Below are 19445 nucleotides of genomic sequence, written 5' to 3' on the forward strand. Positions count from 1 at the left end.
TCGGTCTTGGCATTGCGCTCCTTCCCGATGGCTTCATTTCTCCTCCACCCATTGTCTCTCTCACAACGTCTTTGATCACCATCCTCGTATTCATCGCCGGCATCCACCCTTTTAAACCTGATATCCTCTAGCCCCTGACTCATTTTGTCTCAGCCACCCGTCAAACTTTCCACCCACAACGCTTGGATCCTCAAGCCCTATCCTTAAATGCAACCATGCGGCTCGACCTCGTATTTGGCTGATCCCCCGCCAATCAACACCTTCGCTGGTTGTTAGATCTGCAATGCCACCCACCCTTGTGTCCAAATTGCGGAAGGGGCTCGGTGAGGACCGAGGACACGATTCGACGGAAGACCCTTGACAAGTCGACCAGAAGTCGCGGTGTTTGCTACAAGGGGCATCGCGCGAGCTAGATTGTGCGTTGGGTCTGCCTGTCAGTGCCCATGTGAGGAGAGATGCTGTTTCAGCCCCAGGCGCCTGCTGCCCACAAATTTCTGGACTCCCCAGGTGATGCAGGTCCAGACCGAGAAATCTTTTCTCAACTTAAGGTCTGGATCAGTGCTCGATCATGGCTCGGTCATCACCACTTTGGCTGGTATATCTTGCAGTAACACTATTCTCGCCTCGAACTTTAGCATGGACATTCCTGTGGCGTAATGAGACAACAAATGCACACATCGAAAACGGCCAGTCAGCCCAGAACTGCACGCAGGCATGGCACCAAGAGGGCGAGCAATTCTCCTGGGACCCCGAGGGAACCTGGTGCCTGAAACTCTATTCTGACGCCAAATGTGAGCATACCAACGGAATTGCTTGTGAGCCGTATCTCTGGCGCAAGGACGCATCGCAAAATATTTCTGCGTTCTTGGTTTACCCGATGCCGCCCAGTTCTATCACGGCCTTTGGATTGGATTCGATAACCAGTGCGACGTCGACGCCGACGCCCAGCCCTACTACGGCATCGACCACAACGCCTACCGATGCAAGCGCCGAGGAAACACCAACTGGCCAAGCGGACTCGAACGACGACGGGGGGCTATCAGGCGGTGCTATTGCGGGGATAGTCGTCGGCGCCGTCGCTGCCGTTGCAATCCTCTGCGTCGCATTCTTCTTCCTTGGTCTTCGAAACCGCAAGAAAGCTGCCGCCGCTGCTGCCGCTGCTGCTTCTGCAGAATCCGGCGACTCGAACACTGGCAACAATCCATCATCCCTGCATTCCGAAAATCCAAGCTCCAACGCAACTCTATTCGATACAGGCCCGATGGTCGCTGAATTGCCGAAGTCTTCGTTCGTACAGACACATTATGTATCCGAACAAGCTAATCACATTCAGCCGCCGAATGGAAGGCGCATGATGGAGTTACCGGGGAATGAGCCCGGACATGAACTCAGTAACTCTGCACAGGTGCAGGAGATGCTTGGGACAACGCAGGTACAGGAGTTGGAGGGTGAGCCGATGGGAAAGAGGAAATCGAGATGACCTCTGGGAGTACAACTTCTTTGACTTTTGGATTTTATTGGGTTGGTGAAGTGTTTGGTATACGTATTATGCAATTTCTTCTCATCACAATGCAGTCTTAGTAGTTCTTTCCTAATCATCCGGTGAAGGTCTCTCGATATGCAAGGTTTCACCACGTCAAGCCTTAGCAATTAAGAGAATGCGCTGATTCCACAATCAAGGACAATTAAAGCTTTACACTAGTCTTTCTTAGATCTACTGTCATAGATGAGGCGAATGAGTCAAGCAACAGAGATGTAAACCTCTGGAGAGTGTAAGAAAATTGTCACTCCTTGGAGTATGGGGCGAACTCGAAATGGAGCCAGGGCTTAGCGCTGCCTTTAGTTCAGCCCAAGGTGTAATCTTGTAACACAGATAGAATGAGATTATTATTCAGATACGTTCTTAAATCCCCAACGCCCCAACTCCCTAAGAAATCCCTCAACATAGATCACGAAAAGATTAGACAGAGTCACACTATTTTGCACTCTGTTGTCCCTGTTTTTCGTGGATGACTACATGGCCACTGCCGTGGTAAGTAGCGAGTAACTTGCCGCATTTTCCGCATAAGTGGTTCATGTCTTTGAACGCTGCCATAAAGTAAGGTATGCAGCCTATGCATGCGCAGAAGCATAGAACGGCCGCCCAGCCACTGGATAACCGATATTAGCTGAGAGGCCAGAATACAGTCAGTAAGGATGGACATACTGCGTTGTCTTCCCGTTGACTGCTTCTAGCTGAGTCATCTCTCTCTGGTGACAGACGGGACAATCGACCACCTGAGAAGTCCGTTGCAGCGCATGCAGCGGTACAGCTGTAGGATATTGACTTGGTTGCGGTGCGGGTGCATATTGTTGTGGCGGATACATCTGGGGATTGGGATTCCATGGGCCAGGCTCCTGTTTCGGTGCGCCATCTGGTTGCGGTGACGTGGTTCCATATTGTGTCTCATGTTGCGGTGATTGCTGGGGAGGTAGTGTTTGCATCTGAATCTCGGACTCGGGCTGGATTTGTCTCCGTTGTTGAGCGCCTAGTTCCGTGATCGGGGCCGCATTTGCCGGGGCTTCGTAACTAGGAGGAGGCGCTGGGGCCTGAGGCTCTGGCACTAGAAGAAACAATCAGTATCATCGAAGTCGATAGAAATGCTGCGCGGGATCATACCGTAGGTTGCTTTCTCCGACATAGCGATAGAATTACTTCAAGATCGAATTTGCGTGAAATTGTTCGGAAGTGCAGAAGATGACGGAAATGAGCTCCAGGTGTCAAGAAATCTTTTTTGTGGCGTCCTGCTGACCTTATAAGTTCATAGTCCGTTAATGTCATGTCCCAAGATCTGCATCATCCCGGCTTGGCTGATGCTGCGCCTGCCCGCCTGTAACACGAGTTGGGGGCTGCTCTATAGGCAGACAGCCCCAGGCCCCCAACCGAGCCACCATTAGCTTAAGCTGATCACTGAAGAAGTGCGAAACTTTGACTCAGCCTCGAGGCGGCAGCATTGCTGGTACAGCGAAAAGACAAGGTCGGTCAGGTTCGTCCTAGTCGAAGTCACTACCAGCACTATCAAGCTCATGCGAACAAATGCATCTGAGTGGCCGACTCATCTCGCAGCTTATCGGGCTTTTACTCCGATGTGGTAGTATTGTTTGCCTTGGCGCAAATTGTAACCATATTCAGCTCGTGAACGGCGTGAGACTGCTCCAGATCAGGCAGTGATTGAGCCACCTGTTACTGCCCAGGTCTTGGTGTCTGACAACACGAGGCTTGGCCCTTGCAGAAGCCGCGGCCAGGGAACTGGCAAGCTCTCGCATTGCAATAGGCCAGTCCGCGTATCAAGGATCCAGAACAAAGATGAGGTCAAATGCGAGAGGCACGATGGCGGTGCAGGGGATCGCTACCAGTCGCGAGACTCGTATTCCTGCTTTGGATTCATTGACCCTTGGTTGTCATATCCTCGTACTTCCTCCACAAAGTAATTGGGGTAAGGGAGATCTTCTGAATCGGCTCTTGAGGTAGGTAGCTGTTTGCTAAGGTTGGTCGAGTGGTGAGAACGTAAAGCCAAAATAGTTGAGCCGCCGGTCGCTCTTTCCTGAGGCACCAACGTCAATCTTCTTGTGTTATGATTCCTCCCTCTTCCTCCATCTCTTCTCCAATACAATCCCACTTTCTGGCCATTGCAATGCTTCTTTCACTTGATCGAAAACAAGTCTCGAGCCCTCAACTCGGTCAAATCAGTGCCCACTGAGGCATATTTTCAGTCCTCTTCGAACGTCCAGGCACCGGACACGCAAGGAGCCGGCAGTCCACCGCGAGCCCAAAAGCACCCGTGTAAGTATCCATCTTCTATTCGGACTACTAGCTGCGAGGCCCGCACTGACACATTTCCAAGTTGGTTCTGTGTTCCTCGCGAACGAAGATGAGGGCTAGGCCGCAAAACGGTGCCACGGATTGGTTGTCCTGCCAAAGAATGGCACAGAACTTATTGTTCTATCCAGAGTATGCTTCGCTTCCCTGTCACTCTTCGACGTATTGCCTCCGCTGGGTCAGATGTTCGTTATGTCCTGATGGCGTCCGCTTTTGCGCCAACTGGGCCCTGTCCTCTCTCTCTCTGGCAATACCTGTTCTTCGACCTGAAACGAGAGTGTTAGTGGAAACTCGATGCAGGCTTCTATCGCACAGTGTCCGAGTTCCATAAAACTTGAAAGACCTTCAGGGCCGAGGGTAGGGAGGGAAAAAACTCGCGGTTAAAGTGATTAAGTGTTCGATCACCTGGTGGACTATTGTAGTGGACTACCCTGGCGAATCGGCCAATCTCCCGATCAATCGTGACATCGGATGAAGTCCGACCACCACCGTGCAGTGCAACCCATCTTCCCCGCCTCCACACTCTTAAGAAGGCCGTTCCAGCGACGCGATTCTCGTAGCAGTCACTCGATCTTCACCTTTCAGCTCAATCCATCATGCCTAAGCCATCGATCGGTTTCGTCGGCCTCGGGGCCATGGGCTTCGGCATGGCCACCCACCTTGTCAAGCAGGGCTACCCAGTCCATGGCTTCGACGTCTTTCCAGCTTCCATTGAGCGATTCAAGGCCGCCGGTGGCATTCCTGCCTCAACTATTCACGAGTCAGCTGAAGGGAAACAATACTACATTGTAATGGTGGCTTCATCGCCACAAGCGCAGTCTGTCTTATTCGGAGATGATGGCGTTGTTCAGTGTAAGTTCCGCAAGTGATCTGTTCGTGGATGTCGTACTAACACACATCAGACCTTCCACAGAATGCAGTCCTCATGCTCTGCTCAACAGTATCCTCAATGTACGCCCAATCCGTCGTTACCGAGCTCCAGAACCGCGGTCGCGGTGACATCCTCTTTGTCGATAGCCCTGTTTCCGGTGGTGCGAAACGCGCTGCAGATGGTACACTTTCAATCATGGCAGGTGCGACGGATGAAGCTCTCCAAGCAGCCCGCGACATCCTGCAGGAGATGTCGGACGAGAAGAAGCTATACTTGGTCCCTGGCGGTATTGGTGCGGGCAGCAACATGAAGATGGTGCACCAGGTTCTAGCTGCCATTCACATCCTGGGCGCCAGCGAAGCCATGGGTTTCGCAGCGCAACTTGGCCTAGATGCTCGCGCTACTGCTACCAAGATCTTCGCGTCGGATGCGTGGACATGGATGCATGAGAACCGATTCCCGCGGATGGTGGAGGAGGACTGGAACCCCGGCGCCAGTGCTTTGACTATCATCTTGAAGGATGCCGTACGTTCAACTTCTCTCATTTCATGACTTCCTATCGCTAACACTCGTATACAGGGAATCATCACCACGACTGCCCGTCAACAGAACTTCCCTACTCCTCTTTGCTCTACCGCCGAACAAATATACATCTCTGGTCTCGTACATGGATGGGGTCCTAAGGACGACTCGGCCATGGTCCGACAATATTATGCTAAGAGCCTTTCGGAGATCTCTCCAACCGCCGACGCCGACGCTGCGACGGAGCTCGTCTTACAACTCATGCGCGGCGTCAACCTTGTCGCTGCTGCAGAAGCCGTTGCGTTCGCACGGCACCTCAACGTCGATCTTGCACAGTTCCACGGCCTGGTCACTCAAGCCGCCGGTGCCAGCAAAATCTTCATCGAACAAGGATTGGAGATGATTGAAGGTCATATTGGCGATAAGGCACCGGCGGGTTCTCCTACGGTAGACCAGGTTGCTGCCAAACTGGAGGCGGCTGTTCAAAAAGCGCGTGATCTCCACTGCCCATTACATCTAGGTAATGCGGCGCTTAACGTTCTGTATATGGCCCAAAGGCATGGATCCGGTGGTCAGAGCAGTACCAGCGTCATCAGGGTCTTTGGCCAGTAGGGTTGATTTCTTTATGTATATTGATGTTAGCATTCAAGTATGAAATGTTTATGTGCCTCAATTACAATCCCTCTTATTAGGGTAAACAAGTACCGACCACCCCTGTCGATGGATGTCCTATTTCATGACTTTACATACGGAAGCAGTGCAGCCTTCCAATTTCTAAATCTCGGGTCCAATCGGCGTTGGCAGAAAGGTTTCGGCGCTGGTGGACGTCGCAATTTAGTCCACCGAAAAGTCCACCGACCTTAAAACTGTCCACCGAAAAGTCCACCAAGGATGCCATGGAAAAATAGGTAATACCTGCTTTCAATCTTTCAATAATGGCCAGATACCACCCGTCGGCCAAACCAACATACACAGGGAATGACGGCGCATATAGATGCAGGCAGGAAACACTGCGCGATGCTGTCATAACGGAGCTCTTGATATCCACACCCCCCACGCACTCTTCGCAGGAACACCGACGCAGAGAACACCGAAGATTTGAAGATACTACACTAGCACTGCGACCCCACGGAAAACCAAGAAAGGGTGCATTTACCCGGTAAAAACACCGAGAAGGCAGAAATAACCCGGCGATCGCGTCGTTGCACTCCGTCGGACCAACTCCGGGCGCTGCGAGGAAATGCGGGGAGGAGAGCTTGAGATTGAGGGGGGTCAGTGGCCACTTATATAACACGTTTTCCATCAATAGCAGTCGTTCTTTCTCTAAGAACTATCCCCTCTTCAGATCCCTCTCTTTCCCTGTTTCTCTCCTCTCCGAAAAATACCCAGATTCCAACCGCCACAATGCCCCTCAACCAAGAAAACAAATCCCTCTCCATCCTCAACCACGCAGCCGCAAACAAATATGCCGTCCCCGCAATGTGCTGCTACAACGTCGAAGGCATCCTCGCCACCGTCCGCGCCGCAAACAAGAAGCGCTCACCCGCCATGATCCAGCTCTTCCCTTGGGCCGTGCACTACGCCGACGGCATCCTCGTGCATGCCGCCGCTGAGGCCGCCAAGTCTGCTGACGTCCCGGTCTCCGTATCCATGGACCACGCCCAGACACCTGAGATTATTCGCCGCGCGGCGGATTTAGGAGGGTTCGATAGTATCATGGTTGACATGTCGCATTATGAGAAGGAGGAGAATCTGCGACTTACAAGGGAACTTGTTGCTTATTGTCATAAGCGCGGGATCGCGACGGAAGCTGAGCCCGGTCGTATCGAGGGCGGCGAAGACGGGGTAGCTGATACCGCTGATTTGGAAGGCATGCTCACGACCCCCGAAGAAAGCGAGGAGTTTGTCGCTACAGGGATTGACTGGCTTGCACCTGCTTTTGGCAATGTCCACGGCGAGTATGGGCCCCGCGGGATCCAGCTCGAATATGACAGACTACAGAGCATCCAGGATAAAGTCGGCGATCGGGTGAAGCTTGTGCTTCATGGCGCGGATCCCTTCACGAAGGAAATTTTCCAAAAGTGTATTGATTGCGGAGTGAGCAAGGTGAATATCAACAAGGTGCTGAATAATGAGTATGTGAATGTGCAGAGGGAGAAGGCGGGCAATGTCCCGCTTACGGCGCTGTTGGAGGCTGCGACGGATGAGATGCAGAAGGCTGTTGAGCGGTGTATGGATATGTTGGGGTCTACGGGGAGGTATCCTTAGGATTGTTGTGAAGCGGATGTTTTGTAGCGTTTGGAGTTGGTGATGATGATGATGCTGCATTTTCTATACAATTGACAAAGAATGAATGGATAGCACTTTTTCTCTCTACTTTTCGGCATACTGATAAATTTGCTTACTGGGATTTAGTTTCCATTCCAGCTTAAGACTTGTAGTCATTCTTCAAGTCAGCAAGCGGAACACAGTGTATAAGATCAATAGATACTGGCGAAGAGACCGAGAATGGCTGCCTGAAACAGGTGACACAAACACCAGCACTAAGTTAATACCCCGATAAGCAGAAAGTCATGGTTTTGACTGTCCTGAAGAACACTCTCTAGGCTCTACATAATCTACGACCTGAGGTTAAAGATTAGAAATTTCTGATCAACTGCTGTTGTTTCAATTAAGTCGTTGTGGTGAAGAGGCGTTGGTTGTTTATATATTTGCGCCACAGGCAGGGGTGTTTACTCGGTGTTCCAACAACGCCATTGTATACGCGTCAAACTGAGACAATGTTTCGCAATTTTACCTCTGATCCAACAACTTGCCCATGTTGTATTTATTTATAGCGCAGCCCAAGCACATGGAATTTCTATAGACACGTTAGTTGCGACAGCGGGGCGGTCAAGTTCCGCGGGTCTTCGCAGTCGTCACTCATCCCGGATGCCCGATCCCTTCTCTCCTCTTTCTCTCCTCATCTACCCCTCACTGTCACAATGATACCCGTCGAGCCCTTTTGGGGGCCCCAGACTTCTTATCTAAAGTATGTCATTCTCCCTTCAGAGCCATTGAGTGACCAATGCTAATAAACTGCCCAGTTTCTGCGAAGAAGACTACGTAATCACCCACTACGTGGCCGAGTTCATCAACACGCTCAGCAGCCTCATCTACTGCTTCTTCGGGCTCTATGGCATTTCAAAACTCCGGAAGAGGAATCAGGCTTCTGTGTCGCGATGTATACCTTATTACGGACTGATTGGTGTCGGTGTTTGTTCAGGGGGATACCATATGACGCTGAAGTATCATACGCAGATGTGTACGCCTTCCCCTCCACTTCCTTGCACCCAACAACAGACCAGCTCGGCTAATGATTGATCTGTGGTATGCAGCCGATGAGCTCTCCATGCACCTCCTCACAACCCCCCTCCTCTACCGAATCATGACCTTCGAAAAGGACGAGGTCTACACGAAACGCGCCGGCGCGATCCTCTCCACGCTCTTCACAATCGTCATGGTCACGCACATGGTTATGGACGAGTTCCTTCTGCATGCTGGAGCCTTTGGGACAGCCGTGCTACTTATTACGACGCGGACAATGAAGACGATTCCGCAGCAGATACCGGACCTGGAGATCCGTGGGAGTATTCGGAGGATTAGTCGGTTTGGGCTTTGTATGTTTTCATCCCATCGTCAAGCCATCTGTCCTGAAAATGCGTGCTAATGCTTATTTGTTCCCGACAGGCTGCTTCGTATTCGGATATATGGTCTGGCTAGTCGATAACTTCTTCTGCCCGCATCTTACGTCGATCCGGAGTCTCGTGGGCATACCGCTGGCGTTCTTGACTGAGTTGCATGGCTGGTGGCATGTCTTTACAGGTATCGGTGGGTATATCGCTGTTGCGGTGGTGGATATGATTACGGCTGGCGAGAACGATCGCGACCCCACGCAGGATATGGCGTTTCCGGTACCGATCGTTTCTCGCTTGCTTACTGGTGGTACGAAGGAGAAAGCGCAGGTCAATGGAGAGAAGAAGGGGAGGTGATGGATGTCTTTTGGGACCATTATCTTTAGTCGTTGGCTTGTTTATATACATAGAATAGCGGTACAGCTGGTATATACATATGTCTGCGTGACTTCTATACTTTACGACGGCTGGCCAGGAAATAACATAGAGAGCCACCCTCCCACTAGTCTAAGCCCTGAAACGTATGACCATCACGGTCCTCAAATTCGAGATTGCTCCAGATTCCAGACCATAGTCTGTACAGTGCACACTCTTGCACGTACGATCTTTGCTCAATGCCCAGCCTCGACTATCACCTCAAAGCCGTGGCCCACTCAGCCCGCTTCCGCGTAGTGGATCGACCCATGATTAATCCAAAATAACAACATATCCATTGGTCCTTGGTGACATATATACGTTACGCCGCAAATAAGCAACAATTTGTACAAAGAACCACACAGTACAGCATACAAAACACCATCTATCGAATTCGCTTTGCAATCCGCACAACATCGTGTTCTGGATACATACATTCACACTCGCCAAGCAAAAAGTATATGGGACGTGCTAAAAAAGTGGACGGTCAGGGAATCGAACCCTGGACCTCCCGCATGCGAAGCGGGCGCTCTACCAACTGAGCCAACAGCCCAAGATGCGAAAAAGGGGCGAATGGCTCTATCAATGCAAGCACTATGTGAAGGGCCGATCCACAGCCGATCTACCGCCGAGCCTCGTGGGCGTTGTGCTGACTTGCAGAGTGCAGCGCAGGCTGCGGGTGTGGGTGCAGGTGCGGATGGCGGTGGCCAGTGAGAGGGGGTGTATTATGCCGCAGTCCGCACGCACTCTGCATGTAGATAGGCTGGAGTAGAGACGTTGTATAATTTATTGTTTATTCTGCTACGGATTATTGTGTCAAAAGGAAGTTTGTATGTCTAATTCGTTCAGAAGGAATATTCACACATTTACACCTATTGAAACATCGCATCCATCGCACGTCAAGTCAATGGCCTCGAAACAATGAAGGAAAAGGGAATAAGTAAGAGCTCGGTAGATCAGATCAAAAGTACATAGGGAAAAAGAAAAAAAAAACGACCAAAATGCTAGAGAAGGGAATGAGAATAATGATGATGAACCGATTTTAATCTCCTCCGTTCAAACTCCGTCCGTCCGGCTGGTTCGGCAATGGTCCCAAGTCTAGTGAGCAGCCATCATCTTCTTGATCTCGGCGATGGCCCGGGCGGGGTTCAGCCCCTTGGGGCAGGTTCGTGTGCAGTTCAGGATGGTGTGGCAGCGGTAGACGGACATGCTGTTGTCGATGGCGTGCTTGCGCTCAGCGGTCTTCTGGTCACGGGAGTCGGCGAGCCAGCGGTAGGACTGGAGGAGGATGGCGGGACCGAGGTACTCCTCGCTGTTCCACCAGTATGAAGGGCAGGAGGTTGAGCAGCAGGCGCAAAGAATGCACTCGTACAGACCGTCGAGCTTCTTGCGGTCCTCGGGGCTTTGGCGGTTCTCGAGGCCCTTAAACACTGTCAGTATGCAATTTCTGAATCATGGCCAAAAGTCATGGCTTACGTCTTCCGTCTTGGTATCGCGCTGTAAGTAAGGCTTGATCGACTTGTACTGCTTGTAGAACTGGGTCAAATCAGGGACAAGGTCTTTGACGACGTAGGTGTGTGGCAGAGGGTAGATGCGAGATTCCTGGGCGGTATCCGTGGGAATGCGGCCTGCACTGCTGGTTAGCGAACTAATTTCTGACGTTCCAACACAGTAAAGCAGCACATACACAAGCAGGCAAGAGTGTTGACACCGTCAATGTTCATCGCACAGCTACCGCAGATACCCTCACGGCAACTCCGGCGGAAAGTCAGGGTAGGGTCGATCTCGTTCTTGATGCGAATGAGCGCATCGAGCATCATGGGTCCCGTCTTGTTAAGGTCCAATTCGTATGTCTGCATCTTGGGCTTCTCGGCGGGGGCGTCAGGGTTCCATCGGTAGACCTGGAACTTCTTGATCTTGGCGGCGGGCTCCTGCACACGATCAATCAGCGACTGCGACAAGTCGTTCTGGTTTTGCGACTCAACTCACCTGAGCACCAGACTCAACGGTAGCGTATGAGCGAGCGAAAGTCGCGGGGCGGAAGAGGGGCCTTGAGGCGGCAACAAGGCGCGAGGTTGTGCGAAGAGAGGCCATTGTGACTTTTTCCTTCAATCCGACTCTGGGGCGAATTGCGAAGGGATGGTAGTAAATGAGATAAATCAGGCGAGAAGAGGTGAGAGAACGTAAATTGAGGGGAGATGATTCCACAGACGGCGGCCCACCAGCGACAGTAAGCAAATGAAGCCTTAGAGAAGCGAGGATCAAGAGTTCAAGATAGTCCAGCGTCACGAAGAGCTGTTTCTGCCACAGGGAATGGTAACCTCGGGTCTGGCGGTCGGCTCTGTGCTGATTCAGCTGCCGTCCACCAATCACGCTCTTGCTAATTACAAGCGTCGGGCGGACACGGCGGCCTTTGAAAGGAAAACATAACTCCGTATTGGCCACTCTGCGATCTATACAACACTCGCTGTTGGACTACTTACATTCATTAATTGAATTGTATGCTCATTAAATTGCTAATAATACAATCTGACTTCTCCTAGATGCACTCACCTTGCTCCCCGGTTGTATGATCATCCCTTGAAGCTGTCGGAAAAGATCCGAATTGCCGTTCACTTGCCGACCGTCATGTGATTCAAAACTAGCCCGATCGGGGATCACAACGTTGTGCCTCAGGTACCGAGAATTTATGGCCTGACTTCTTGCCTCAGGCATTAAATGTTTGAGTAAGGCATGAAGACAGTAAGGCACAAAGGCATGAAGGCCACAAGGCATCCACGTCGGATACAGCGTCGCGTCCACAAGACTCACGCATCAGATCGAGACTCTAAATGCCAATTCCCGATCACCGACCTCTCGGCACATTGCTCATCTAAATGGTGGATGAATGACCCTCACCGTCTCTGATCTGGAAATTAGTTCCATCATCCGCGCCCATTATCTCTACCAACAGCCCTACAGAAGCTACCGCAAGATGAGATGCTCATCTCTCCAGCCTGCCGCTTAATATCAAACCATATTAACAGTCGGCAAGGATATTGTTTCTTTGATGAACTTGCGCGTCCTCACTGACCGCTTCTATCGTCCAAAAATCCCGCTTACGGCATCGCCTGCTTCTCAAACGCGGTGGTGTTAGAGCAGTCCCTATCGCTGGGCAGTCTCATGCTGAGACTCAGTCGAAACCATCGAGCAACAACAGGTTCAGTGCAGTATAAGTACATCCGAGAATCAACCGAGGCTACCGCGTCTCTTTAAACTATGGTTCTTCTCTCGTTGTCAGGGAAGTGCGAAGCTCGTGGCAGGGCTTGTGGATTCCAGGTCCGCCAGCTATCCACTGTGGATCACCATTTTTCTTCTTAGATCACGTCAACCAGGTGGCAGATACAGGAACCTTGATGGGCTCAAGCCAGGGGCACAGACTACCGCCCGTTCCGTATCGATCAGCTGCTCTGGAAGTCTTGGACTCCGATTGAAGGATTTGCTCAATCTCTACACCGTCCACATAACTTCCGGCACTTGTACGATCGCCAGCGGCGAAATGGCCTTATGCACGGTGTCAGTTCCAGCAACATCATGCAGACCATCTCAATTTTCCAGCACTCACAAGTCACTCCAAGCCGATCATCGCCATGGATAACCAGACAAGACCATCAAGCAACACCTCACCCGCCGCCAAGACGGAGGAATTGCTTGTTTGCACAAAGCTAGCCTAGCACCAGGTGCCGGATTTCCTAGCGGGATCATGAAACGCACCTAATTTTACCACGCCCCAGCTGTCTTGAATCTGGTTTGAAGGAAAACCGAAGCCGAACCCGTATTCGCATAGGGCAAGCGCTGCTTCGGAACCCCCCTCTCTCTATCTGATGCCGCTATTGCGGGTCCCCCAATCAATGCAGAATGGGAGGTGGACTGGACTACGGAGCACAAGGACTCCATACCCCTGCGGAGCCGTCAGCCATCGCGTAGTTTAATTTGTATGTGTCAAGCGCTACCCGGGTGGCTTCAGAGCTAAAACATTGATTGAGCCTGGGGTATAAAACGGTGCGCCTTCTCGCTCGTATCTCTAGACTATTCTATTGCTTCTCAACTACAGTCTTTCTTTCACTCTTTCTTTTCTTCTACTTTGACCGACTACCGGCTAGTCAATCCATTCATTCTTTACCCAACAAACCAACAACCATCAAAATGAAGACCACCGCCATTCTCCCCCTCCTCACCGCGGCCCTGTCTAGCACGGCCTCCGCCGCCGCAACCGTCTCCGGCTCAGCCGAGGGCTTCGCCTCCAGCGTGACAGGCGGTGGCTCCGCGGAAGCCGTCTACCCCGACACCATCGACGAGCTGGTCTCGTACCTTGGCGACGACGAGGCGCGCGTGATCGTCCTCTCCAAGACCTTCGACTTCACCGATAGCGAGGGCACCACTTCCGAGACTGGTTGCGCGCCCTGGGGTACCGATGAGGCCTGCCAGGTCGCGATTAACTCGAACGACTGGTGCACAAACTACCAGCCTGATGCTGCTAGTGTTGATGTTACTTAGTATGTTCCCTCTCCGCTTGTCTTCTGCGGATACTGGAAACTCGTGGGAGGGTGGCTAATTTCTGTTTGTGTACAGCGACAACGCCGGTACCCTCGGTATCACCGTCAACTCGGACAAGACCATCCTCGGTGAGGGCTCAGCCGGTGTGATCAAGGGCAAGGGTCTTCGTCTTGTCAGCGGCACCAGCAACGTCATTATCCAGAACATTGCCGTCACCGACATTAACCCCAAGTACGTCTGGGGTGGAGACGGTATCACCATCAACGATGCGGACCTGGTCTGGATCGACCACGTTACTGTACGTCCACCCACCACTCTGACCAACTAACCATTGGACACGAAACGAGGAAGAAAGCAGGCTAATATATTTCGATGCAATAGACCGCCCGCATCGGCCGCCAGCACATCGTCCTCGGCACCGAAGCCGACAACCGCGTGACCATCTCCAACAGCTTCATCAACGGCGAGTCCGACTACAGCGCTACCTGCGACGGCTACCACTACTGGGGCATCTACCTCGACGGATCCTCTGACCTTGTCACCCTCAAGGGCAACTACATCTACCACACCTCCGGCCGCTCCCCCAAGGTCCAGGGCAACACTCTGCTCCACGCCGTCAACAACTACTTCCACGACAACAGCGGCCACGCCTTTGAGATCGGTGACGGTGGCTACGTCCTTGCTGAGGGTAACGTTTTCCAGGATGTTACTGCCATCTACCAGGACCCTATTGAGGGTGAGGCTTTCTCTTCGCCTTCCGAGTCTGCTAACGAGGCTTGCTCGACTTACCTTGGTCGTGCTTGTGTCTTGAACTCCTACGGCAACTCTGGTACTTTCACTCAGGCCGACAGCGATATCCTCAGCAAGTTTGATGGTCAGACCGTTGCTGATGCCAGCGCTGCCAGCGATGTTGCCTCCAGCGTCTCCTCTAGCGCCGGTAACACCCTCTAAGCGCGCAGAGAAACGCTTTTTTTTCTTCCCTTTTTTTTGTGCCTAGTGCTGTTGTCCTTGAGTGAATCCGAGGTCGTTCAAGCTTGTACATATTCGCTTCTCATCGAGACTACCAGTTACGTGATCCTTCTCAGTTCAGGAAAGGAAGAATGTAGCATTAGGGAGCTAGCTAGCCTGCTAGCCAGGTAGACTTGTTAGTTATCCTTTTAGTAATACATCTAGCAATACAATTCATCCCCTATTCCACAATGAACAGCGCAGGACCATACACTGTCGATTGAGCGACCGCTTCCGCATTGGCGAATGGACCCCTGCGGTTGACAACAGCCGCAACCGTCAAACCGTTGAGAAGGAACTCTTCATAGGGGACGACGACGACGGCAGTAGACTTGGCACCGTCACAAGTAACAACCTGGACTGGGACGACAACGGGCACATTCTGTTGGTTGATGTAGGCCAGCCACAAGAGGTTCTCTTGGCTCTCATCGGGGCCGTGGGTCCATGAAATCTTGATCTTGTGGGTACGGGCCTCAGGGCGGGTCACAATCTCCAAAGCCTGAAAGTTGCGAAGCTGGATGTCTCCGGCGTTGGGGCAGCTGTCGGCAGTAGTGAAGCTGTGTGCCCAGGTGAACGCAAAGTCGACATGAGTGGTTGTTAGAGCCGGAAGCTCACTGGGGTACTTGTCCTGGAAGACTCGGAAATACCCTTGCTGCGCACCCTTGTTGCCGATAACACCTGCAATGACGCGTACGAGACCAGCGTCACCGTTGACAGCGAAACGCTCAGTGATGTCCTGCAAGGTCGCCAAAGAGTGTGCGGTGAAGGTGGTGGCCAGGGCAATGGCTTCGCTGAGGTTCGAGACCGGGAAGTTGTAATGGCATGGTTCGATGGAGCGGACTCCAAAGTGCTTGAGAGCATCGTTGGCAGTCAAGGTGTGGATTTGCTCTTGCTGAACAGGTGTTAGCATGTCTGTTTCCATCAACAGGTGGTAAAACTTACTGCAAGAATGGTGGTCAAACTGCGAAGAGCAAATTCTCTTTCGACGTCGTTGATGAAGCCATAACCGGGCTCATTGCGAGTGATGTTTCCGATGAGCTCGTGGAAGAAGGCAACCTCGACAAACTCCTGGAAGGCAAGGAGTTGCAGGTTGGTGATGCCGGAAGTGCTGAGGTTGGCTGGCAGAGGCAAGCCTGGAAGGGTTCCATGGGCTGCTTGTTCGATCTTTTGCAGCTGCTCTGGAGACGGATTCACAGAGCCATCGGGGAGGTGAGGCACTGGGTCGGCTCTCTCAGTTGGAGCAGCGAGAGAGAGAGAAGTGGCGGAGAGCAGAGCAAGAAGCGGCGAAGTGAAATGCATATTGACGCGGGAGTAACAATACTGAGTACTCAAGGTGGAAGAAATAGAAATGTAAGTTGAGAATGAGTGCAAGAAACGCGTAGGTACAGCGGGTGAGTGGATGAAGGAGAGAAGAAGCAGAGGGGGGAGGGGAGAGAGTTGTTTATCAGGCCCGACAGTCCGTCCATCGCGCCTTCCGTTTTTGTGGTGCAACCGCCAAACAGGCAGGCGTTGCGTTGAGGCAGGAACCCATGGGCCAATTTAGGAAGGAGCAACTGATGGGGACACACAATCGCAGATAAGCTCTCTAGTAGTGTACCTAGTAATAGTCTTGAATAATCACCGCACAAGTAGTGAAGACAATCCTCCTAAAGTTGACACCCCCATAAAGAACCGCCACAGCACTCGAAAACTAGGCATGAAAATATTCCCCAGCTCTTCTCTATTACCCGCAGACAACCTGATTCCACTCTGTTTACCCTCCCCATCCATCTGCGTCAACAGAATCGCACCACCGACGGACACAGCAATGCACATCCCCCAAGTACGAAGTGTAGAATACATGAGTATTGCGTAGGCTTGACTACTAGTCCTGCCTCGACCATTTCGTGCGTACTTCCGGATATCTTGTTCTTCCCGTTTGCGGGAGGGTGACCTCTCAGACTGCGAACATGTGTTGTATCCAGAAATAAGAAGTGCATGGCTGATGCCGGTGATAAAGAAGATAAAGACCCAAGCGGGCGTTGGGGTATCGGCATTGAGAAGGAGGAAGCATCCTGAAGCGAGGAGATTGAGGATCCACCCGGCACGTATAATCCAGCGCGCGCGGATCGGATACCTACCAACCGCCAGTTTACCAGTAAGTAGTATAATCGGAAGAAGAGGGCTGGTGACGGCAATGATGCTTATCCCTGTTAGGGGCGGAGAAAACTGTTTGACAAGGAAAATGAACATGCATAAATTCTGTAAATGCCAAAAGAGCTGGGCCATATCAGCATCACGAAGGAGTAGCCCAATTCAGATCACATACCAGTATACCATGAAGTAAGGTTCCGACGTAGGACATGATCGTTGACAGAGAATTGAATATGCCTAGGTTGAACATTGGGTGCAAGACCCATAGGCTCTCATAGAGGACCAGGACAATCAGTGTCAAACCACCAATGCAACTCGGGGTCAGGATGCGCCAGTCATCCCAGTCCATCGGCGGACGTCCTGCCCAACTAACTCCGATTGAGAGTGAGCCAGCGCCAATGAGAATCAGAACAGCCCCTATCCAGTCCAGTTCACGTGCCGCATGTCTATAAACACTCTTGCATTGTCGCAGTTCAACCGCAAATGGAATTACGAGCAGACTCAGTGCGCAGAACACGTAGCTGAAGTAGAAGATCCAGTTCCAGTTCCCATAGCGAGCAAAAAAGCCACCTGATACCGGTCCCAGTATTGCACCCACGGCCCAAGCCCGGCAAGTATAATCGGAAAAGCGAGCACGATGCGGATGGGGAATGAGGTCGGTGACCAGCAGCGACGAGACCGCCATAGCACCTCCATTTCCTGCCCCTTGGACTAGTCGGCCTGCGACTAGACAAGGCACCTCTAATGATCCGCTGCATATGCCAGTTCCGATAGTGGCTATCACGACGGCGGTGACCAGGATAGGTCCCTGGCCGAAGACTTCGGATAACATGGCAAAGAGTGGTTGACTTGCCGCGCTTGCCAGGAGGTACGATGTGTTCACCCAAAGGACGCCCCGGATTGGCTGTTCAAATACAGCTGACAGAACCTGTAGCGAGATGCTATATGTTGAGACTGCTGAAAACTCGGAAACAAACAAATGAACATACCGGTATAATGGGCGCCATCATCGTCGCGTCAAATGCGTCAAGTATAGAGACGAGTGAAACGCAGCTTAGAACAAGCCATTCTTTCACCCTAGGCCGCCATACGGCGCTCCCTATAGAGGTCGACGAGACAGAGCAAGGAGGATGTGCCAGGTAAATGCTTTCGAGGAGGTCTTCCGCGTTGAGGTCCTCGTGCAACTCTGGCCTGAATCCGTCATCGGCATGACCGATCTCGATAGATTCTGCTCTCATCCGGCAGAAATTCCACCACGTTATCACAGCGGCTTATTTCATCGGAGATCGTCTTATGATACAAGCGCAGGGGTTCCAGAAACCGGGCCAATTCGCCGAAGCTATGCGTCTCATATAAAGAGAACTTTCCAACCTTGAATTCTAAAATTGCACCTCGTCATTGCGCTCTTGAGCAACTGAAACCTTGTCGGAAAATATTGCTGGCGGAGCAGGAAAATACACCGGACGATCATAGTAGTAAATTTCAGCCAACCGCGACTGCTAAGCATTCCAGTGCCCCTGGACGTAAGGCACGCCCTCAACATCAGCGATATTATTCGTCGTTTGGGTGTCCGGAATGCAAGCACAGACACACCGTCACGGATAGCAACATCCTATGTGGGCATGTAGAACATCTTTCGAAACCTCTATATCGTCGGTGCGCATTGGGTTTGGGGCGACAAAGATGAAGTGATTGGCAATTCTCCCGCCGGTTGGCGCAGAAGATATCTACCTGTTGAGTAACTATGCAGGATGTTCTGGGGCCATGTGAGTTTGCAGATCCCCAAGAAGCGTTATTGCCCTTCTTGGGCATTGAACAGCCTCATCCAAAAATGGAGGATCCAGGAGCTCTCTTGCGACGTCACCAAGAACTTACTGCCAGGATTCACGCTTTGCCTTTAGGCCCTCCAGGTTAGTGCTATACCCATTGTTTGTCTTGTCAACAATAGACTACCGCTCCAGGTTGGCCAACATTTCAAGCACATAGTCCTGGCAGCTATAATCAGACTCGTGATTGCGAATTGGGGTGTCCCACGCGACAGTCTTGACGTTCTCGATGCTGCTCGCGTTGATCTCGCACAAGGGATGGAGCTCGATGAAATCGATATTTGAGTCATGAGCGGTTACTGGTGTTATTATATGGGGGAAGTATCGCTGACGAGCGCCAAGGATATGGAGGATGGTCTTTTCGGCGTCATTTTCGGCTTCTAGGTACAAGCTCCAATGTTTGATGCCGGAATTCTTCGTAAATTGCAACTGAAAGAGGGACTGTGGGTGCCATGTTCGACACGACTCAATGGTTGTTCACAGAGGCAGCGGGCACCTGGCACCACCATCGCGCAGCTGCTCTTGAGCCTTCCCCGCTTCACGTGATCCATGGACTGACAGGGCTGAAGTGGAAGACCATGCAGTATGCAATGAATTGAAAT

General features: G+C 51.8%; 11 protein-coding genes and 1 non-coding gene across 12 annotated transcripts; 5 read left to right on the top strand and 7 right to left on the bottom strand.

Moving 5' to 3' along the window:
* Window positions 1–245: 245 nt before the first annotated feature.
* On the top strand, window positions 246–1820 carry BDV14DRAFT_171713 (uncharacterized protein). The gene has a single exon (XM_073768460.1). It carries the CDS (start codon window positions 569–571, stop codon window positions 1478–1480), a length of 912 nt encoding a protein of 303 aa, XP_073629160.1. The 5' UTR covers window positions 246–568; the 3' UTR covers window positions 1481–1820.
* A 34-nt stretch (window positions 1821–1854) lies between these two features.
* BDV14DRAFT_48933 (LITAF-like zinc ribbon domain-containing protein) lies at window positions 1855–2796 on the bottom strand. The gene is made up of 3 exons (XM_073776888.1): window positions 2660–2796; window positions 2207–2603; window positions 1855–2150 (listed from the first exon to the last, which is right to left on the bottom strand). Exons 1-3 carry the CDS (start codon window positions 2679–2681, stop codon window positions 1976–1978), a joined length of 594 nt encoding a protein of 197 aa, XP_073629161.1. The 5' UTR covers window positions 2682–2796; the 3' UTR covers window positions 1855–1975.
* A 1516-nt stretch (window positions 2797–4312) lies between these two features.
* On the top strand, window positions 4313–5869 carry BDV14DRAFT_171715 (NAD binding domain of 6-phosphogluconate dehydrogenase-domain-containing protein). The gene is made up of 3 exons (XM_073768461.1): window positions 4313–4711; window positions 4762–5255; window positions 5310–5869. The coding sequence occupies exons 1-3, from the start codon at window positions 4456–4458 to the stop codon at window positions 5862–5864; spliced, it is 1305 nt and encodes a 434-aa protein (XP_073629162.1). The 5' UTR covers window positions 4313–4455; the 3' UTR covers window positions 5865–5869.
* Window positions 5870–6349: 480 nt separating this feature from the next.
* Window positions 6350–6801, bottom strand: BDV14DRAFT_171716 (uncharacterized protein). Its single transcript, XM_073768462.1, has one exon. The coding sequence runs from the start codon at window positions 6689–6691 to the stop codon at window positions 6536–6538; it is 156 nt and encodes a 51-aa protein (XP_073629163.1). The 5' UTR covers window positions 6692–6801; the 3' UTR covers window positions 6350–6535.
* A 6-nt stretch (window positions 6802–6807) lies between these two features.
* Window positions 6808–7579, top strand: BDV14DRAFT_171717 (class II fructose-bisphosphate aldolase). Its single transcript, XM_073768463.1, has one exon. The coding sequence runs from the start codon at window positions 6903–6905 to the stop codon at window positions 7518–7520; it is 618 nt and encodes a 205-aa protein (XP_073629164.1). The 5' UTR covers window positions 6808–6902; the 3' UTR covers window positions 7521–7579.
* Window positions 7580–8133: 554 nt separating this feature from the next.
* BDV14DRAFT_171719 (ceramidase) lies at window positions 8134–9429 on the top strand. Its single transcript, XM_073768464.1, has 4 exons — window positions 8134–8283; window positions 8339–8556; window positions 8630–8911; window positions 8982–9429. Exons 1-4 carry the CDS (start codon window positions 8237–8239, stop codon window positions 9281–9283), a joined length of 849 nt encoding a protein of 282 aa, XP_073629165.1. The 5' UTR covers window positions 8134–8236; the 3' UTR covers window positions 9284–9429.
* A 391-nt stretch (window positions 9430–9820) lies between these two features.
* On the bottom strand, window positions 9821–9893 carry BDV14DRAFT_t65. The gene has a single exon. It is a non-coding gene; the product is annotated as a tRNA-Ala (tRNA).
* A 262-nt stretch (window positions 9894–10155) lies between these two features.
* Window positions 10156–11694, bottom strand: sdh2 (succinate dehydrogenase iron-sulfur protein subunit SDH2). The gene is made up of 4 exons (XM_073768465.1): window positions 11330–11694; window positions 11028–11271; window positions 10817–10968; window positions 10156–10762 (listed from the first exon to the last, which is right to left on the bottom strand). Exons 1-4 carry the CDS (start codon window positions 11432–11434, stop codon window positions 10439–10441), a joined length of 825 nt encoding a protein of 274 aa, XP_073629166.1. The 5' UTR covers window positions 11435–11694; the 3' UTR covers window positions 10156–10438.
* Window positions 11695–12888: 1194 nt separating this feature from the next.
* On the top strand, window positions 12889–15527 carry BDV14DRAFT_171724 (polysaccharide lyase family 1 protein). The gene is made up of 3 exons (XM_073768466.1): window positions 12889–13875; window positions 13952–14174; window positions 14258–15527. Exons 1-3 carry the CDS (start codon window positions 13526–13528, stop codon window positions 14825–14827), a joined length of 1143 nt encoding a protein of 380 aa, XP_073629167.1. The 5' UTR covers window positions 12889–13525; the 3' UTR covers window positions 14828–15527.
* Window positions 15066–16183, bottom strand: BDV14DRAFT_199338 (putative sexual development protein (LsdA); the record flags this gene model as incomplete). The annotated part of the gene is made up of 2 exons (XM_073773227.1): window positions 15066–15776; window positions 15827–16183. 2 exons carry the CDS (start codon window positions 16181–16183, stop codon window positions 15066–15068), a joined length of 1068 nt encoding a protein of 355 aa, XP_073629168.1.
* A 318-nt stretch (window positions 16184–16501) lies between these two features.
* Window positions 16502–17849, bottom strand: BDV14DRAFT_199339 (major facilitator superfamily domain-containing protein; the record flags this gene model as incomplete). The annotated part of the gene is made up of 2 exons (XM_073773228.1): window positions 16502–17143; window positions 17193–17849. The coding sequence occupies 2 exons, from the start codon at window positions 17847–17849 to the stop codon at window positions 16502–16504; spliced, it is 1299 nt and encodes a 432-aa protein (XP_073629169.1).
* Window positions 17850–18520: 671 nt separating this feature from the next.
* On the bottom strand, window positions 18521–19444 carry BDV14DRAFT_171728 (uncharacterized protein). Its single transcript, XM_073768467.1, has one exon. The coding sequence runs from the start codon at window positions 18827–18829 to the stop codon at window positions 18569–18571; it is 261 nt and encodes an 86-aa protein (XP_073629170.1). The 5' UTR covers window positions 18830–19444; the 3' UTR covers window positions 18521–18568.
* Between the last annotated feature and the right edge of the window lies 1 nt (window position 19445).

The sequence above is a fragment of the Aspergillus stella-maris genome, assembly GCF_047715825.1.
Source record: "Aspergillus stella-maris strain CBS 113639 unplaced genomic scaffold BDV14scaffold_21, whole genome shotgun sequence".
Taxonomy (NCBI): Eukaryota; Fungi; Ascomycota; class Eurotiomycetes; order Eurotiales; family Aspergillaceae; genus Aspergillus; species Aspergillus stella-maris.

What these genes read in the sequence shown, in the direction of transcription:
- BDV14DRAFT_171713 (XM_073768460.1), top strand. Translation starts at nt 569, where the DNA reads ATGGCTCGGTCATCACCACTTTGGCTGGTATATCTTGCAGTAACACTA.
- BDV14DRAFT_48933 (XM_073776888.1), bottom strand. Translation starts at nt 2,681, where the DNA reads ATGTCGGAGAAAGCAACCTACG. An exon ending in GTCGGAGAAAGCAACCTACG is followed by an intron (nt 2,604 to 2,659) that starts GTATGATCCCGC and finishes TGTTTCTTCTAG; the next exon opens with TGCCAGAGCCTCAGGCCCCA. An exon ending in GTCAACGGGAAGACAACGCA is followed by an intron (nt 2,151 to 2,206) that starts GTATGTCCATCC and finishes TCGGTTATCCAG; the next exon opens with TGGCTGGGCGGCCGTTCTAT.
- BDV14DRAFT_171715 (XM_073768461.1), top strand. Translation starts at nt 4,456, where the DNA reads ATGCCTAAGCCATCGATCGGTTTCGTCGGCCTCGGGGCCATGGGCTTC. An exon ending in AGATGATGGCGTTGTTCAGT is followed by an intron (nt 4,712 to 4,761) that starts GTAAGTTCCGCA and finishes AACACACATCAG; the next exon opens with ACCTTCCACAGAATGCAGTC. An exon ending in CTATCATCTTGAAGGATGCC is followed by an intron (nt 5,256 to 5,309) that starts GTACGTTCAACT and finishes ACTCGTATACAG; the next exon opens with GGAATCATCACCACGACTGC.
- BDV14DRAFT_171716 (XM_073768462.1), bottom strand. Translation starts at nt 6,691, where the DNA reads ATGGAGAGGGATTTGTTTTCTTGGTTGAGGGGCATTGTGGCGGTTGGA.
- BDV14DRAFT_171717 (XM_073768463.1), top strand. Translation starts at nt 6,903, where the DNA reads ATGGACCACGCCCAGACACCTGAGATTATTCGCCGCGCGGCGGATTTA.
- BDV14DRAFT_171719 (XM_073768464.1), top strand. Translation starts at nt 8,237, where the DNA reads ATGATACCCGTCGAGCCCTTTTGGGGGCCCCAGACTTCTTATCTAAA. An exon ending in CCCCAGACTTCTTATCTAAA is followed by an intron (nt 8,284 to 8,338) that starts GTATGTCATTCT and finishes TAAACTGCCCAG; the next exon opens with TTTCTGCGAAGAAGACTACG. An exon ending in GAAGTATCATACGCAGATGT is followed by an intron (nt 8,557 to 8,629) that starts GTACGCCTTCCC and finishes TGTGGTATGCAG; the next exon opens with CCGATGAGCTCTCCATGCAC.
- sdh2 (XM_073768465.1), bottom strand. Translation starts at nt 11,434, where the DNA reads ATGGCCTCTCTTCGCACAACCTCGCGCCTTGTTGCCGCCTCAAGGCCC. An exon ending in CCGTTGAGTCTGGTGCTCAG is followed by an intron (nt 11,272 to 11,329) that starts GTGAGTTGAGTC and finishes GATCGTGTGCAG; the next exon opens with GAGCCCGCCGCCAAGATCAA. An exon ending in CAACACTCTTGCCTGCTTGT is followed by an intron (nt 10,969 to 11,027) that starts GTATGTGCTGCT and finishes CCAGCAGTGCAG; the next exon opens with GCCGCATTCCCACGGATACC.
- BDV14DRAFT_171724 (XM_073768466.1), top strand. Translation starts at nt 13,526, where the DNA reads ATGAAGACCACCGCCATTCTCCCCCTCCTCACCGCGGCCCTGTCTAGC. An exon ending in GCTAGTGTTGATGTTACTTA is followed by an intron (nt 13,876 to 13,951) that starts GTATGTTCCCTC and finishes GTTTGTGTACAG; the next exon opens with CGACAACGCCGGTACCCTCG. An exon ending in TCTGGATCGACCACGTTACT is followed by an intron (nt 14,175 to 14,257) that starts GTACGTCCACCC and finishes TCGATGCAATAG; the next exon opens with ACCGCCCGCATCGGCCGCCA.
- BDV14DRAFT_171728 (XM_073768467.1), bottom strand. Translation starts at nt 18,829, where the DNA reads ATGCCCAAGAAGGGCAATAACGCTTCTTGGGGATCTGCAAACTCACAT.